A 17,372-nucleotide genomic window follows, 5' to 3' on the forward strand; every position below is an offset into this window, starting at 1 on the left:
TCGGCACATGTAATGACCATAATGACAGAGGCAATAAAGCTTTTTGGCCTGTTTTAGCAAAGGATCCTAAGTGCGATTTGCACTGTGCGAACATAATCCTCGCTTTTTGAAACCCGAAGGCAATTCAATTGAGGCTTTCGTTTCGGGTATGCACCTGCAAATCCAAATCAGCCTCCCAAATGGCAGTGCTTGTTGATTCTACACAACAAATGAGCAATAAAATGCCATCTGTTAGCATTTATCACCACATACGGTCTTGTGGGGAAACATCCACTGAAGTGATGTGGCTTCATTTCTTAATGTTAACATTGCATTCATTCACTTTTTCAGACCCATTTATAGCAGGATATCACAGCATTTGGGCAACAGATTTGAACGCTTTTATTCCAGTGTGGTTAACCACTTAGCAACCTGCTGCCTTATATGTCTGTAGGCTTGTGTCATTCATCCAGGTAGAAGCCTACAAAATCCAGCCAAAATGAATTATCCACTCACCACTCATTGCAAGATGTGTCTTAAGTGTTTGCGGGAAACTGTTATTTAAGTGTTGTGTCCATTAGTGATGATTAGCCAATTGTTTTGAATGCCACAGGCTGAACTACGGGACTGTAATGACTTGAAACTGTAAAATGAGTTGCAGTCTACTTATGTTGTATTATATATATATATTATATTGAAGGAGTTTAAAACTGTTGCAATATAGGTTCCGGCCACTAGTGGCACTACTGACCGCAATACTGCTGAACGACAGTCAATAGCCCAATCCCAATCTCCACATGAGAATTAAAACTGAGATGATTCGACTTTCAGTTAAATCAGTATTGTTAAACTTTTACACCAGAAAAGGCTTTAAGAATGAAAACTAACCACTGTATCTTAGGTGAACTTCAAATATAGGACCTAACTTCCCTCCACAGTAACGTTAGCTTATAGTTGTACTTAGATAAAGGGTTAGATTAAGGTTTTAGTCACTTATACCTAAGAGGTTATTGAGTTGTTTTTTGGAAATCACCAAATAAGTTAGTTGAATTCAGACAAAAATCTGTATTATATTTATTTGATCAATTGACTGTGTTTTAATGTTCAAATACAAGATATAAAGTATGATATAAAGCCCTACATTCTTGAAATTTAATGTAATTTTTATTTCCACAGAATATACATTAAAAAACTGTTGTTGCATAACAAGGCCTCATATAATTAGAGTAGTTTTATGGAACATTTCAGGTGCAATTTAACATTTATTGGTGGCTGCATTCCATTTAGGTTTTTCAGTTCCAGTGTGCAGGTATTGTGTATGCTCACTCGCCTGGCTTACAGGGGGAACTTAATTGGAATATAGCCGTTATTAACAGTACTAGTCGCACCTGTGCTTTTCCTGTGACAATGATAAATGTCTGCTGTGAAAAATGCTTATTATTCTAGGACATAACTCCATTAGGCAAGTCATATTTCCACTGTGCCTTGTATGGTTGATATTTATATATGGGTGAATAATCTCTCTTTTTTAACACAACCGTATCCTTTTCATAAATTTTTTTTTTTAAATAGCTGTTACCATTATGCGGACTGAACGGGACATTTTGCAGTTGAAAAATAAACTTCTCAGTGGTCTCTGGTGGACAAACTATGCAATGGTGACACTGTTACTAAACTATCTCAAGCTTATTTCTGGCATTTCTGTCCTGTTACTTATCGGATGACATGTGCAGTGATGCCGATATACCTGTGATGAGCTAATATGCTTATGTCTATCCGAAAAAAATATCATGAAAATTTAGCAGAACAAGTTTTGTGTTCTGTCATATAGCTCTGTGTGTATGGGGGGGTTTGCATGAATGGGGCAGGAGGCAGACTGGATGCTCCAGTCTTTGATCCTCCACATAACAAAGGCACCTACAAAGGCTTCCATACAGCCTGTTGTTCTGCTGAGGAGACTATAGCTCATAAAACCATTACCATTATCCCTACACAATACCCTTTCCAGCACATACTTAAGACCTCAAATCACTACTGTATATGGCTACGCTGCTTGCCAGTTTGCGTTTTGTCACTCTGTGATCCCATGAACTTCTAAGTATACAGCCATGCCCACATTATCTCGCTTGTGGCCCCAGGGAAGGCATTTCCTATATGGGGCCCCCCTCACATGTCATGGTCACCGATCGGCTTTGCACACTGTGCAACTGCCCACCCGTTTAAAATCAGATAAAGTCAAAGCTATTAGAAACACGTGAGTATTTGAATGACAGGACACATTTGCAATTGAATCACCCCATAAATGTATGCACTTCATTAAGCCAGTTAATTGGAGGCCATTTATGGTCACTGGGGGCCCCTGAGCAAGGCTCCTCTAGGCTGGTTTTAACTTAGAATTGGATGCAACAGCCCAAAAAGTCTCATAAATAATCCAGTCACTGGACATATCACATCATCTATGTGACCACTTTGGTCACTACAGTATGTAACGGGAGTGGCTTCACTGTAGCACCAGTGTACCTTGCCTGGCTGATCCCGCCCCTATAGCTGGGGAGAGAGCTGGTGCACCGGCTTGCAGCGGAGCCCATCGCAGTGTGAGCAGCCCACCCCTCTGCAGTATGCATGTTCACCAGGGAATGCGCGAAGCGCTCACGTCCCAGCAGTGTACTTCACCGGCCGGAGACCATCTACTAAAGAGTCGAGGATAATAAAATTGGATGTGGCAGGCGGACCGGAGGCGGAAAGCCCGGAGTGACTGGAGGAATACAGTATTACTACAGGAATACAGGCTGCCGCTCTCCTCTGAACGTGGACAATCATGCATGTGCTCTTCTGGGGCTTGGGGTTCCTACTATTCCCTGATTTCTTGAATGTAGTCGCATCTACGGGGAAATTGCTTTTGAATTCAAGCACAGGTAAAGTATGCCGCTCTGACGAACCCCCGCATTTTCCCTCATGGAGTTACTTTCTAACACTGAGTGCAGAGAATGAATGAGTTTTGAACTAAGCCAAGCACATGACTTGCAGCGCTTTCTAGATAACTGAAGTGCACTGAATGCCTGCCATTTGCTTGCAATGCTGTAAAAACAACAGAATTTTCAAAAAAAAGTCAAATACATTCGATATGTTAATCATGATCTATCTATTAATACATCTGGGCTCTCTGATTTGTACTGATGCTTATCCTTAATTGCATTGCTATTCCTCTGCCTTTACTTCCCCCCAGTAAAACAGGAGATCGGCACTTATGAGATTGTAACACCAGTGCGAGTGACTGAAGCTGGTGACAAGTTTCCAACCGGTGTGCACTTTAAGAGGAAAAGACGAAGTTTGGACGAGAGCACCGGGAATACTACGGATCACTGGGCCTCGCCAAATATTCACTACAGGATATCTGCTTTCGGACAGCATTATCACCTCAACCTCACGCTGGAATCGGGATTTATCGCACCTCTCTACACTGTCACAGTGCTTGGAGTGCCCCGAGGAGATAACGTAACGGATTTTGCAACAGATGGGGAGGAGGAGGAGGACACGGAGTTAAGGCACTGCTTCTACAAAGGACTTGTAAATGCACAAGCGGAACACGCCGCGGTCATCAGTTTGTGCTCCGGACTGGTGAGTTTTTACGCACGGTTAGATTCGTCGTGCATGTGATGACTTTACGACCGGGTGTTTTACTTTTCCACCATGGGTATTTAGAGGCAATTATTGCCTATACAAGACTTGTAAAGCTGCCTCGCCATTGCCTCAAAAAAAGTAAACACATCGCCAGTGCAAACTGTGATGTGCAAATATCGAACTTAAGCAGGCATCTATGTATGTCTGTATTTAGGAAATAATTGAATATTGCTCATATCCCGGTAACAATGAAATGAAGTTGAAGCTGATTTACAACTCATTAGGAAAAAGTACTTTGAGACTGCATGACTTGTTAAGCTTATATTTGTAGTAGTTGTTTATTTCTGGGGCACTTCCAGACACTGAATACATCTCAAAATATCGAACAACTGTGCTGACTGGCAGGACTCCCAAGTCCATTGCTTATAGTCAAGTTAATGAACACTCTACTCTAAATCTTCCATGCCTGTCTCTGGTCTCCCGGTTGTCAGTGACGTCTTTACGCACGCTGGTAGAGCGGGAGTACGGGTGGTACTGACGTCATCATAAATTGGTCCCTCTCCCAGGCATGTGTTTTGGAGTGGAGCAAAAGTGCATCCTGAATTCAAACATAAAAGCCACAGTGAAGTAATAGTTATGACTGAAGAAGGGGTACATTTCCTCCCAAATGACAAATGAAAATAAAAAATAAAAAATGCTCTGAGCTTTAGGGAGTTGAGTTGACATTTATGTATTTCGATATTTATATTTTAGATCCCTGAAGGGACATTTGTTTTAAAACAGGTGATACTGCTGATGGCCATCATTTCTGTACAATCTAAAATGTGTTGGTTGTTTTCTTGCAAGGAAACTTGGAGGGAGATTCTCTCTTTCCTTGCCAGCTCCCCGGGTCACTCAAAGTGCAGGTCCTAGTGTAGTAATGGGAATAGTGTCTTGCAGTGTCTTTGCTTAAGAACAATCCACCCTGCTACATGTACAAGCAGGATAATTTAATGGTTTTATACATTTTTGTCATACTTTATTATCAGAGAGATTACAAATATGAGTTGTGCCAAATGTAATTGTGCAAAACTTGCATCAGCTGCCTTGCTTATTCTCCACAGCCAACCACCAAAGAGCTAAATGTGCTTGGGTTGGCATGTACCTTATCTGGAACATCATAGACCTCCAAGTTAGGCAGTCACACTAATTGGCCATGTGAAATACATATAACAAGGCTTTCAGCAAGCTTGCCAAGAACACACAATCTCACTGCTTTCCTGATAGGCATCACAGGTCTCACTATTATGTATTTACTCCTCTTTTGAGAACATTCTTACATGCGTGCAAATTCACTTATTTCACCTTTTTGTGAAAGCCCTTGAGTCACTGCATTGCTTACTTTCTCTAATGAATAGTAAATGAGTCACATTCCACTGTTGCTTGCCATACATACAGTATTTTGTAAGTGAAACATACATTGCAATAAAGTTTAGTGGCAGCTCACTGATTTGCAAAAATATCCTTGAACCATATACTCCCCTTGGTCCTCTCTGTAGATTCAGCAAGTTCTCCCCATGTTTGCGTATGTTGTTGCTGTGAAGGAATGAGCATTTGCAGAAAATGGATGGATGGAGACTAACTGGGATGCTTTTTTTCTTCTTTTGCAATCCAGTTTGGCACTTTCAGGTCTCCAGAAGGGGAGTATTTTGTGGAGCCCCTTCACAGCTTTCAAGGAGAACACTATGAAGAGGAACACACAAAACCTCATATTGTATACAGGAAGCGTGCATCCAAGAAACAGACATCTGAGGAGAACTCTGCTTGTGACACTTCAGGTATGGCGTATTACATGATGGGTACTCATGCATGCAATTTACACAGACAAGGTCGTCACAAACACCCAACTTTAATGCCTCTACGCATTAGCTAACAAACATGCATAATGCGCAGCTACTGTATGTGCAACTTGCGTTGATTCAGACCTCCCCACTGAGGTGGCCAATCAGCTGACATGAATATCTTCTCCATATCAGCACACGACTGCTTCTGAGCATGGACCTCCCAAGGGCTGTGTGTAAAACAGTGTGTATGTGGTTGGTTCATGTGCTTGCGAGTGTTTTCACAGGATACGTTTCGATTGCAAGTATAAGTTGCCATTTATTATGTCTGCATGCGCATGCATTATGTGACCTTTTTTAATTGGTTCCCACAGACGTAAGCAGACATAATCATTCCGGTGCCCCCAAAGTCTCTGCAATCAGTTGTAACAGGAACTGATTATGTAACAGTAACTGAGATTATTGACCTATTACAGTTGTAGCATGGCACGGTAGAATCACATGTAGCTGATCTGGTTAAAACCAGGGAAAACTTTGAGTGTGTTTATTGAGGTAGATTTCGAAAGGCAAAGATTAAAAAGAAGAAAATGGCTCTGCAGAGCTGGGTAATAATAATGCTATCTATTGTGATATGACAATAAAATATCACTCTGTCATTTGCACATTTTCTCATGAGTAGACTACAAATAGAAGTGTATGATGGAATTTAAGTGAAAGTATGGTGTGAATCTGTGTCGGCTGACATATCGTGTCTTAGCCTGCACGGTGGAGCGCCTACAGCTGCAGCACAGTTGTGAGCAAGCTTTCCAACTCTCGCACAGGAAAAGTCATTTGGAAGTTCACCCTGGTATCATTCTATCTCAGTTTACTGGCTTCACTTCCTGTTGACTCTTGTACTTCCTCTTCCTCTTTGATAAGAGAGTTGAGCAGACCCACTGCCTTCAATGTGCAGTGTAAATTGTATAGTCGAAAAGTCATGCCGCTTGAAACTGTTAAATGATCGAACAAAACTAAAATAAATCTGGAGAGATTTACTCTTTGTGCTGGACATCTTTCTGCAGATGTTTGGTTTCACTGTGTATGTAAATGTTTGTGTGTGTGTGTGTTCTTGTGCTTTGTATTTTGTGTGTGTTTGTCTTTTGCTTCATTCTGTAATACAATATTTAGCCTGGAGGAGCATACATTTGACCAAGAGCTATTTTCATCCTTGGACAAAGTTCCATTGTTACCTTAGAAGTTTTGAAGAAGATCACATTTTTGTTTTTGTTTTATTCATAAATCATGTGTACTGAAAGCCGATCCGCTAATATGATGTGGTCCAGTTCACTGTTATTTAGGTGTTGGTGCATTGCTGGTGGTCCAGAAAGGGGGATCTGCATGTGATGAGAAAACAAAATTCAGCAGTTTTGTTGCCATGTCTTGATTAAAATCAGAATTAATTCACAACAGGGTTAAGAGTTTTTGCTGCCAAGTTGTTGAACTGTCTTCTTTTGGTGTTTGCACTGCAGTATGTGCTCCCTTTTTCTTTATGGCTGGGTGCCAGGTTTACCTAGTCTGAACTCTTTGCCCTTTTCTCTCCCCTCTTCTGAAAGAGGAGGGAGAGAGAAAAAAAGGCATTCCAGGCAGTGTTCATTTGTCAACCCACTCTTTGAGCAACAATAAACAAAAGAGAGAAAGAGGCAGCAACATATTTGAACAATACCAACTACCAGACAGCCATTTTACCTCATTTATCTCCACCTTTAAAGACATAAACCACCACTTTAGCCTAACCGTAAACACATGGAGTCATACCTTGTCTGCTTTTCTGACTGAATGTATTTCCCATTATCCCTCCATCTTTGTATATTTACACATGCTCCATTCCTCCTGACCTCTCTCTCTCTAGGACACAGATATAAGAGACACAAGCTTAAGAAAAGGCAAGTGGCTGGGTTGACCACCGTCTCCAATGCAGCCCCTGTGGTCAGCGCTGGTATATTCAATGACGTGGAGTCACTGAGTGCCGGCCTGGCCAGTGGTGCTTTGCTCAGATCGGAGAGCGGCAGTGCCGGCACCAGACCGTCAAATGATAGCAGCGGCGACTCAGGACCTCACAGGAGATCAAAGCGCTTCCTCTCCTACCCGCGCTTCGTTGAAGTCATGCTGGTGGCCGACAACAAAATGGTGGAGCATCACGGCAGCAACCTGCAGCACTACATACTCACATTAATGTCCATAGTAAGTTCTGCTATATCTTCATGGCTGCTAGTAGAGAATGTTTGTACGGTGGAGGTGGTTGGCCGGGACACGGAAGTTGTTTATGTGTCTGTATACTATGCACATGTATGGCCAGAAAGTAGCTACACGTGTGGATATTTGTGTACTAAATGTATGTACCTGTTCTGCAAGTCAGTCATTCGGCCCTTGGAGGAGGGCCATGGGAGGGAAAAGGGCAGCCGAGGGCAGGGGTAAACATCACTTTCAAACGGTCAGGGGGAAGACAGGGCAGCTTGAGGTAGAGCCTGCCTGACAGTTTGATGAATGTTAAAAATAAGCTCAGGTATGTCACATAGACCGCATACTCTCGGCCACTTCAAATACTAGCTTCCGCAGGCGTCTGGGGCCGACAGTCCTCAGGGGGAGGCTGAGTTGACCTATATTCTGTTCTTGGCAAAGCTGGTCTTCTCCACAGGGGCTCAGGCCATTATCAACTTGATCTTCCAATCAAACAAATTTCCCAGTACTTGCTTGAAACTACAGGAGGGCAGCCCATGATAGAGTTACCAGTAAATGAACTCTGTCACATTTCACCTGGGTTAAGTTAATGAGGATATTGTAACGGTATTAATCCTAATAATAAAACTGGTCATATCTTGAAAATGTTTTTATTGACCGGATTGAGCTGATGTTTTGTTTCCTTTATTCAGGTATCTTCCATCTACAGAGACCCCAGCATTGGCAATCTGATTAACATTGTGATTGTAAAGTTAGTCATAATAAACAACGAGCTGGTAAGACCGCTAAATTAGTATTAATCTCCATACACTTACAACAAGTGTACTACTTCTCAAAGAACTTATACCTTTGATTTTTCGTCATTGTATGTTCTCAGGATGGTCCAGTCATTTCATTCAATGCACAGACCACTTTAAAGAACTTCTGCATTTGGCAGCAGAGCCAGAACATCCTGGATGATAACCACCATTCCCATCACGACACTGCCATCCTGATCACCAGGTGCAAAAAAAACAACACGTTATCATATTTTTTTCAACAGGTTTTTAGGTCTTTTAAACAACCAAATACCCCATGAATCAAACAGCATTGTAACAAGTATAAATCTGCTTCATCAAAGCCAGAGATCAAATGGGTCCCAGATGCCTGATGAATAGAACTGCTATTTAAATATGTACTTAAACAAGGAGGACCCGATCAAGGTTGGGGAATTGTCCGTCTTTTGTACTGTGCCACTGACCTCGACCCATTGTCTGTGTCTTCACCACAGGCAGGACATCTGTAGAGCAAGGGATAAGTGTGACACCTTAGGTAAGTGGTTTAGTTTAGTTTTTTTTTTAAATGTGCTGATAGGCTCACGACCATGAAATCATTTCTACTGTACTTCACGGTGTTGATGGTGGCATGACCATGAAGGAAAAACTGAAAACGGAAGTCTGTCTTGTTTTGAAGGACTTGCAGAGTTGGGGACGGTGTGTGATCCATACAGGAGTTGCAGTATCAGCGAGGACAATGGACTCAGCACTGCATTCACCATCGCCCATGAACTTGGCCATGTGTAAGCACAGCATGTTTCCACTGATTGTTTTCCTCAAGTACTGTCATCCCTCCTAGTTAATGAAAGGTTTGGCTTCAGTAAGATGTTGGTAGAACTAAAAAAGTCTTTCTAGGAATCCACATGCATGCCTTACCAGCAGATGGAGATCAAGGAATCTTGCATATATGGACAACATCTTATAATTGGTGCTTTGGTGTGTTTCTGATCATATCCCCTCATTTTTGCCTGCCTTTTATTCTGACAAGAAAGAGAAAATGGTCTGTAAATTGGATTCCCAGATTTTAAGTCATACCTGCCCTTCAGCAAACTCTGTTGTCAAACGTCCTGAGTCAGCCAGATCTGGGGGGTGGCTGGGTTAGCCTCCTAGAGTGGAGACTGTTACGGACCTTAACGGCCCTCATCGTCTCTAACAAATGCTCCCTCTAACCACTAAACAAAAGGTGGGATTGTTCAATTCCACGTTTATCCGCATCAAGCGGTGACAACATGCTTGTCGACCGCTTAGCCCCAGAGCTCAGTGTTATTTGGTACCTGTCAGGTGGGCAGCTGAGTAGCTCGGAGGGAGGGCTGTGGGCAGTGTGGTGCTGTACCTGTCCACCACCAACGGGGATCATATTTGTTCTCCCTGCAGGAGCTTGATTGCTTCTCTTATACTCACTGTGCTTCTGCTATGTCTGTCGCCCAGTGTTCATATCATTCAATATTGTGCTGGTTTACTTCCAAACTCCCCACCAGCACGAAATACAAACGCTCTGTATTATATTCAGCTGCTGCTGTGAATAGGTTTCCCAAAGCCAATATCACTGTGACACCTCTAATATATAATCCATGTTTACATTTAAAACATGTGTGCGAACAAATGAAAAACACAAAAAAAGTCAAAGTCCCAGTCAGGAGCAATATAGAGACGTTCATCAGCATTAAACTGGCTTTCTTAGCATTTCTCTGAGCCTAACAGTGGTCTTACAGAGCTGTGAATCTGCATGAAGTAAAATCAAATATTGTAAAATATTTTATGATATCTGAACATGTGTTTCCTTTTTCTCTCTGCTAGGTTCAACATGCCTCATGATGACAGTAACAAGTGTAAGGAAGATGGCATTAAGATTCAGCAACATGTGATGGCTCCCACACTCAACTACAACACAAACCCTTGGATGTGGTCCAAGTGTAGCAGGAAGTACATCACAGAGTTCCTTGAGTATGTCATACTCTTTTCTTCAGGATTGTTCCAAACATGCACAGAGATTAGATTATGTAGATGTTGTTTTTCTACTGAGTCTGAACTACTCAAACAGGATATGCAAAGTTCTACTTGCGAGAAGAAATTGTTGTATTTTTTAAATACATTTTTATTATAAACCTCTGACCAAATACTCTTTAAAGATACTGTATTTATAAACGGTATCACAGAGATTTCACAACATTTTTACCTGAAACATACAAACGCTCACACACACACACACACACACACAAAATATACACAGAATGCAGTGTATTGCATGCTGTATGGAGTTTTTTTTTTCACTTTTGGCAGCAACAGCCAAATTTCTAGACTTAAATGCAAATAAACTGTCATAATATTTCAGGGTTGCTGCAGCCTCTAGTCTCTTCTCTTCCAAAGGCTGCTCAACTTGCTGAGAATGACCAGGGAACTCCTACTGTAGGAAAGAGTAAATGCGATTGTATCTGGCAACTATCCAAAATCCCTTTCCATACCCCCAACTATTCAAAGTTCTCTCTGCATCCCCAACTCTTGAGATCCCAACCACTTTCTACATATTGACTGAATATGAACAGAAACCTGTCAAGATACTGAGCAAGCTGTGTGTACAGTAGGAGTTCTTTATACAGTATATATATATGTACAAAATGAATGGCTGTACTGAGTGTGCTTTCTGTCTGTTTGTGTCTTTTGTTTTTCCCTTTTTTCTTTTAAGTCATTTTATTTTTATTTCTTAATAGCACAGGATATGGTGAGTGCTTACTCGACGAGCCCGCTTCCAGGCCGTACAGTCTCTCGCAGCAGCTGGCTGGACGGATATACAGTGTCAATAAACAGTGTGAATTGATATTTGGGCAGGGAACGCAGGTGTGCCCTTATATGGTGAGTGGAGTCGGCGTGCAAATACAAACTGTCATGTTGCACATGTGGTGTCTCTGAGGGAAGCCTCTTGTGTTATGATCATGTGCTGCAGAGGTTTTCAGCTGAACTTGAATCATTTTAAGTCGTATTTAACAGCATGCTGATTGTTCTTTCTGAGATACAAGCAAACAAAACCAAACGTGATATCTCCCCACTTATGAATTCTGTTAATAACTCCTTAAAACACCAATATGAGGAAAGGTGGAATCAGGCTTGAATCATCACATCAAACCATCCAGACACGATATATTTGTCTTGTTGAATTTAAAATGAATACCGCAGAAATCTTTCCATAATAGTTGTGACACCCTGAGGCACTGAAGAAAAGTTTTACTGGCTCATGTTTTCTGGTCTGACTGTAAAGTCTTGTGCGCCACTGGCTAAGAAACACCTGGTAAATGAGATGGCTGATGCATTCAACTTATTGTTTGGAGTCACCTTCTGGCATGTTTTATAATGTGCGATAAATTGGATGTCTGTTTCTGTGAAGATATTCAAGAATGTTTTTTCTGTGTGTGTGTGCTTCTCAGACCCAGTGTCGGAGGTTGTGGTGCACCAGCCTAGAGGGCGCCCAGCGGGGCTGCAGGACCCAGCACATGCCGTGGGCAGATGGCACCGACTGCTCTCCTGGAAAGGTAAGTGTCGTGTGGAAATGTCAGGAGCAAGATGTAAGAAATTAAACTGCGTTTTAATAAAGCAAAAGTTTGGGGTGAACGATGGGATTGACACATTTTTGAACACATTTACGTTATGGTTTAATACACGTGGTTCTCTTTTATGATGTGACAATCCTCACTGCATTTCCTTTTTTTTCCAGTGACACATAAAATGGTTCACAGGCGTTTTTAATTTAGAGTGCAAAATGATAAAAGAAAACATGTTGTCAAACACTTGAAAAAACAAATGTACTTGCCATCGACACATATGCTAACGCTAGTAATTGAATATGACTGGCACGTAAGTAGGTGGCGTGAAGTTGTAAATGATGGACTGTCTTAGTGCAGCTTTTAATTAGGACTTTCTTAATAACCCCTCGCTTCCTGCTGCTAAGGTTGCGAGAACATGAAAGCGACACGTTTACACCAACCTTTCATCCCATGTCATGCAGTACACCAGACTAAACACAAAAGATGGAGACTGTTTGTTGAACAGTGTAAGATTATCCTCCTGTTATGAGCTGAGATATATTTATTGACTATGTGCGTGTCATTCTCTTGTCTTCTGTCCAGCCAGACCCTGCCGTGAAATGTCTTTTTCAGTTCTTATTCTTTCCATTTGCTTTACTGTATAATTCCTCCCAGATTAGCATCAAAGCACGGGAGAGAAGATAGATGTGTTGCCAGCTCCATGGATGACATTTCATGTGCTCACTCTTGTCTGTCTCGCTCCCTTTTTGACTCTTTCTCTGTCTTGCTCTTATTGTTCCTTCGCTCGTTTACCTCCTCCTCTCCCCCTGCTTCTATTCTTGCTCGCTTAATTTATCCGACTTCTATTTCTTCTGTTTCTCTCTCATTGCAGCACTGCAAACACGGCGTGTGTATAGCAAAAGAGCATGACGCCGTACCTGTGGAGGGGGCCTGGGGAGTATGGAGCCCTTTTGGTACCTGTTCGCGGACATGCGGCGGGGGCATCAAGATCGCCGTGCGCGAATGCAACCGACCCGTGTGAGCACTCCTTCTCTTTGTAGTCACGCATGCCTAGTGGACCTTGTCTCCATCGCAGCTGCCAAAGCCAGTGTTCCATAGATCAATCCTCCTCAAGGGAATTCTTTTCATAGCTTGTGTTCATCAAGAAATGCCCTCTGATGGCAGAGCTTACAGGGTTGTTTGGGATTCGGGCATGATGAGAATGAGTTTGAACCTGAAACAAATGCCAATGGCATAGTCAAGGTATGTGATGGTGAGCAACATGTTGAAAAGGAGAACAGGTAGATGGAAAAATGTTAAAATCTGTGGGGGAAAAAATGCTTACTAAAGCATGAACTTAAAATGTTTACTAAATATAAGCAAAGATTGGTCCATTCACTTCCTCAATTTTTGCTTCCAGGCCCAGGAATGGAGGAATGTATTGTGTGGGTCGCCGAATGAAGTTTCGTTCCTGTAATTCTGAGCCCTGCTCCAAGCAGAAGAAAGACTTCAGGGAGGAGCAATGTGCGGCTTTCGATGGCAGGCACTTCAACATCAACGGTCTACCTCCTAATGTTCGCTGGGTGCCCAAGTACAGCGGAAGTGAGAATACATTTCTTTTTCAGTCACTGGCATCCTGCTTGCTCTTTTTGTCAACTTTGTTTCACTGGTGCATAATAGACATAATGTAAGTTTGACATTGACATATATTAAGTGTTTATCTCTGTCTTGCTTCCTTTGTCAGTTCTGATGAAGGACAGGTGTAAGTTGTTCTGCAGGGTGGCAGGCAGCACAGCCTACTATCAGCTCAGGGACAGGGTCACTGATGGCACACCGTGCGGACCCGATACCAATGACATCTGTGTCCAGGGCCTGTGCAGGGTGAGTTCCCTAACTCTTAGTAACTTAACAACAACTCAGCTGCATGGTACAATTACATATGAACAGCTAACACAACTATAGGTGACCATTCTTGCACATTTACCGTATCCAGTGGATATAATTCTTTCCATATCTTTGCAGCAAATAATTTCAAAAAGCATCTCGATCCTTTGCCAAACCACTGTGTTTATTGCCACCTGTGACAGATAGAGTTGTCTTTGAAGGCTTGATTACTAACAAACCATACACATCAATATGCTTTTGGAAAGAAGCAGTGGGTTGGTCTGTGTACACTCTAAACCACACACAGTGTTTGGTTAGATTGTGGTTCAGTAAGTTGCCTTCCTGGCCTTGGCAAGTGGATTTTGATGCTATGGAACGTAAGCTAAGCTCTTATTTATTGATTGGTTTATTTGAACGGGACAGTGCACATTAATAAAAACATTTCTGCAAATGTGCCAGAGTTAGCCAAAAGGCTATTTTTCATCTGTAGTCCCATCTTTAGTCTTCATCCTTTTATAGAAAATCCAAAATGTATCTTGCTAAAACCAATGACAAGCAGAGCTCATGCCATTTCTAGTGTGGTGTTTGAAAGTAAATTTATTACAGATGGGTGTCAGCAATATAGCTATAACTCAATAAGTCCATATGTAACTAATTTAAGGGTCACTGGGTTTGATTTGTTCTTTCATGATCATCATCAAGAAATAGAGAAACAATGGCAGAGTTGAAGTCTATTAATTATGTTAATATTGTAGTGTTGAACTTTTGCCAATCAACTGGAATTAAAGAGAAAGTTGTCATATAATACCCCTTTATCCTCCATCTGATCTTCTCTCCTGCTTTTCAACCTTCTATTCTACTTCCCCTCTTTTTGTCCCTTTCCTGCTAGTACCATTTATATTACTCCTGGCACTTTCTCATTTCATATTTCATAAATTCCTCCCTTCTTCCTTTTCACTGAGCAGCAAGCGGGCTGTGACCATGTATTGAACTCTAAAGCCAGGAGGGACAAGTGTGGCGTGTGCGGAGGTGACAACTCTTCCTGCAAAACTGTAGCAGGCACCTTCAACATCGTCCACTATGGTGAGCTATAGCCTCTTTTATTACACCAACATTTCACCTTCAGCAAGTTTAAAAGACAGCAGCTCTTGTTATATTGCTTTAACACATTTTTACATTTACTTAGTTTTAGTTCATACTTATGCTATTTGCAGGCTATAATGAAGTGGTGCGAATACCCAGTGGTGCTACAAATATAGATGTGCGTCAACACAGCTACTCAGGGAAACCAGAGGATGACAACTACCTCGGTAAGACATCCAAAGTTTTCATCAAAAGAAACTATTTTCGTTGTATTTCCCACATTTCCATAAATATTGTCTCCAGCCATTTCTAAAGCAATGTGCGGTTGAAAGCCTGCATGTTCAGCTTTTAATGTAAAGTCGTGTCCTGTAAACCCATGGAGTTGGCATGTAGTGTGCATGCTAACACGTTAATAAGACAGAACTAGCTTTCTAGCAAGGTCAGTTGGTTTCGTTTGTATTTTCTGTGTGTGTGCGTTCAAAGTTGCATGTTTTCTTTGGTTCTGTAAATGTATGTCTCTCTGTACCTATTGTCTGTATGTCAGGATATGGCTGCTTTGTCAGCTATTAACATGTCTTGTTGGCAAGAGCATGCAAATACTGGAGCTCAGATTGCCCTCTGGCTACCATTCCATTAAGGTCAATTAAGGTGTGTGTGTATATGTCAGTGCATGTTGCAGTTTTCTTTTATTCTCTGCGTGTGTGTGTGTATTTATATGTATTTGTGTATGGGCACATTCATTAGGGGCCCAAAGTGGAGATGATTTTGCCGGAATGAGGGCCGCTCTCCACAGTCATATTAGTGTAATGTGTGAAATGACGAGGAAAGTAAAGGCAGGAAATTAGCTCCATAATCGCATTAGGGTGAATGAGTGCAGCAGACTGGCCATTGAACAGAACAGGATGCCCATGGATGGGACTTGTCCAGGAACAGAGGATTATATTACCCCAATAAGACTTAACTGCTGCCTACTGCATGTGCCTTACTGTAAATGAAAACGCTAGCCAATGTGTTGCTAAGCTGCCACGTCACGTAAAAAAAGACAAGCTGTTGTTTCCTTTACTTTAGCTCGTTAGTGTCATGAGAACGATAATTCTCACAAAACATTTTACATTTCTTAAGTTTCTTCTGCGGTTTTTGTGCCAATCATGCAAAGATAATTAGATTTTGCATCAAATACTGCTCAATCTGGCTCTCTGTCACAGTGGCATCAAGCACAGTAAGTGTTTTTTCTCTCTCTGCAGCCATATCAAATAGCCGTGGAGAGTTCCTGCTTAATGGAGAGTTTGTGGTCAGTATGTTCAAAAGGGAAATCAAAGTAGGAAATGTCGTCATTGAATACAGTGGCTCTGACAATGTCGTTGAGAGGATCAACTGCACTGACCGCATCGAGGAGGAGACCATTGTCCAGGTAAATTGTCCTTATCCTGTTAGCTTGGTAAGCCATGCAGGAGATGTAGAGCGAAACTGATGTAGAAGCAGTGGCATGAGTACAATTTATGCAGGAACTTAAACACTTTTACAGGCTTGACCTCCAAAATGATTACTTCTACTTTGGAAGATGTGGACAATCTATGATGATTCATAGATAGATTATATGATAATATATAATAATCCTACTGTATTTTAATGCATGTCACATTGCCTGCATTTTACTCAGGTGCTGTCTGTGGGAAACCTTTACAACCCAGATGTCAGATACTCCTTTAACATCCCAATAGAAGACAAACCTCAGCAGTTCTTCTGGGATGTGTATGGGCCCTGGCAGGAGTGCAGCCGTCTGTGCCAAGGTGAGGGGGAGGCACAAAGGGTTGGCACAGTGAGATGATGGGAGTGGTCAAAGATAAATGGTGTGGTGAGAGTAAAGATGAGATGCAACAAAGACGGGAGACGTGGGAACCACTAAGCCAGAGGCATAGGAGAGGTAGAGATTGTCTGGCTAAACTTGACAACTTCATGCTAGACATACTCTGAGCTCCTTGGGCAGTCCCTTCGACCTCATGATTCTCATTTGCTCTGACATGCACTGTGAGCTGTAAGGTCTTATATAGACAGGTGTGTGCCTTTCCTAATCAAGTCCAATCAGTTTAATTAAACACAGCTGGACTCCAATGAAGGAGTAGAACCATCTCAAGGAGGATCAGGAGAAATGGACAGCATGTGAGTTAAATATGAGTGTCACAGCAAAGGGTCTGAATACTTATGACCATGTGATATTTCAGTTTTTCTTTTTTAATAAATTTGCAAAAATTTCTACATTTCTGTTTTTTTCTGTCAAGATGGGGTGCTGAGTGTACATTAATGAGAAATAAAATGAACTTTTTTGATTTTAGCAAATGGCTGCAATGAAACAAAGAGTGAAACATTTAAAGGGGTCTGAATACTTTCCGTACCCACTGTATATGTTCGGAGCAAGTGATTAAAGTCAGATTACCTTC

The 17,372-nt window shown here is 41.8% G+C and overlaps 1 protein-coding gene across 1 annotated transcript in view; it reads left to right on the plus strand.

Annotated features, from left to right (window-relative positions):
- The first annotated feature begins 2,797 nt into the window (after positions 1-2,797).
- The window catches only part of adamts9 (ADAM metallopeptidase with thrombospondin type 1 motif, 9), a 41,248-nt gene continuing 26,673 nt past the window's right edge, over positions 2,798-17,372 (plus strand). The window contains exons 1-18 of the mRNA XM_076095841.1: positions 2,798-2,894; positions 3,206-3,597; positions 5,255-5,417; positions 7,309-7,640; positions 8,330-8,413; positions 8,515-8,639; positions 8,908-8,948; positions 9,090-9,195; positions 10,250-10,396; positions 11,161-11,302; positions 11,872-11,976; positions 12,860-13,005; positions 13,388-13,569; positions 13,712-13,848; positions 14,817-14,934; positions 15,066-15,161; positions 16,179-16,345; positions 16,595-16,724. Of these exons, the coding sequence (XP_075951956.1) occupies positions 2,798-2,894; positions 3,206-3,597; positions 5,255-5,417; positions 7,309-7,640; positions 8,330-8,413; positions 8,515-8,639; positions 8,908-8,948; positions 9,090-9,195; positions 10,250-10,396; positions 11,161-11,302; positions 11,872-11,976; positions 12,860-13,005; positions 13,388-13,569; positions 13,712-13,848; positions 14,817-14,934; positions 15,066-15,161; positions 16,179-16,345; positions 16,595-16,724 (2,710 nt within the window). The remainder of the gene's footprint in view (positions 2,895-3,205; positions 3,598-5,254; positions 5,418-7,308; positions 7,641-8,329; positions 8,414-8,514; positions 8,640-8,907; positions 8,949-9,089; positions 9,196-10,249; positions 10,397-11,160; positions 11,303-11,871; positions 11,977-12,859; positions 13,006-13,387; positions 13,570-13,711; positions 13,849-14,816; positions 14,935-15,065; positions 15,162-16,178; positions 16,346-16,594; positions 16,725-17,372) is intronic.

Source organism: Anarhichas minor, unplaced genomic scaffold (genome assembly GCF_050575085.1).
Source record: "Anarhichas minor isolate MPS153535 unplaced genomic scaffold, ASM5057508v1 ptg000021l, whole genome shotgun sequence".
Taxonomy (NCBI): Eukaryota; Metazoa; Chordata; class Actinopteri; order Perciformes; family Anarhichadidae; genus Anarhichas; species Anarhichas minor.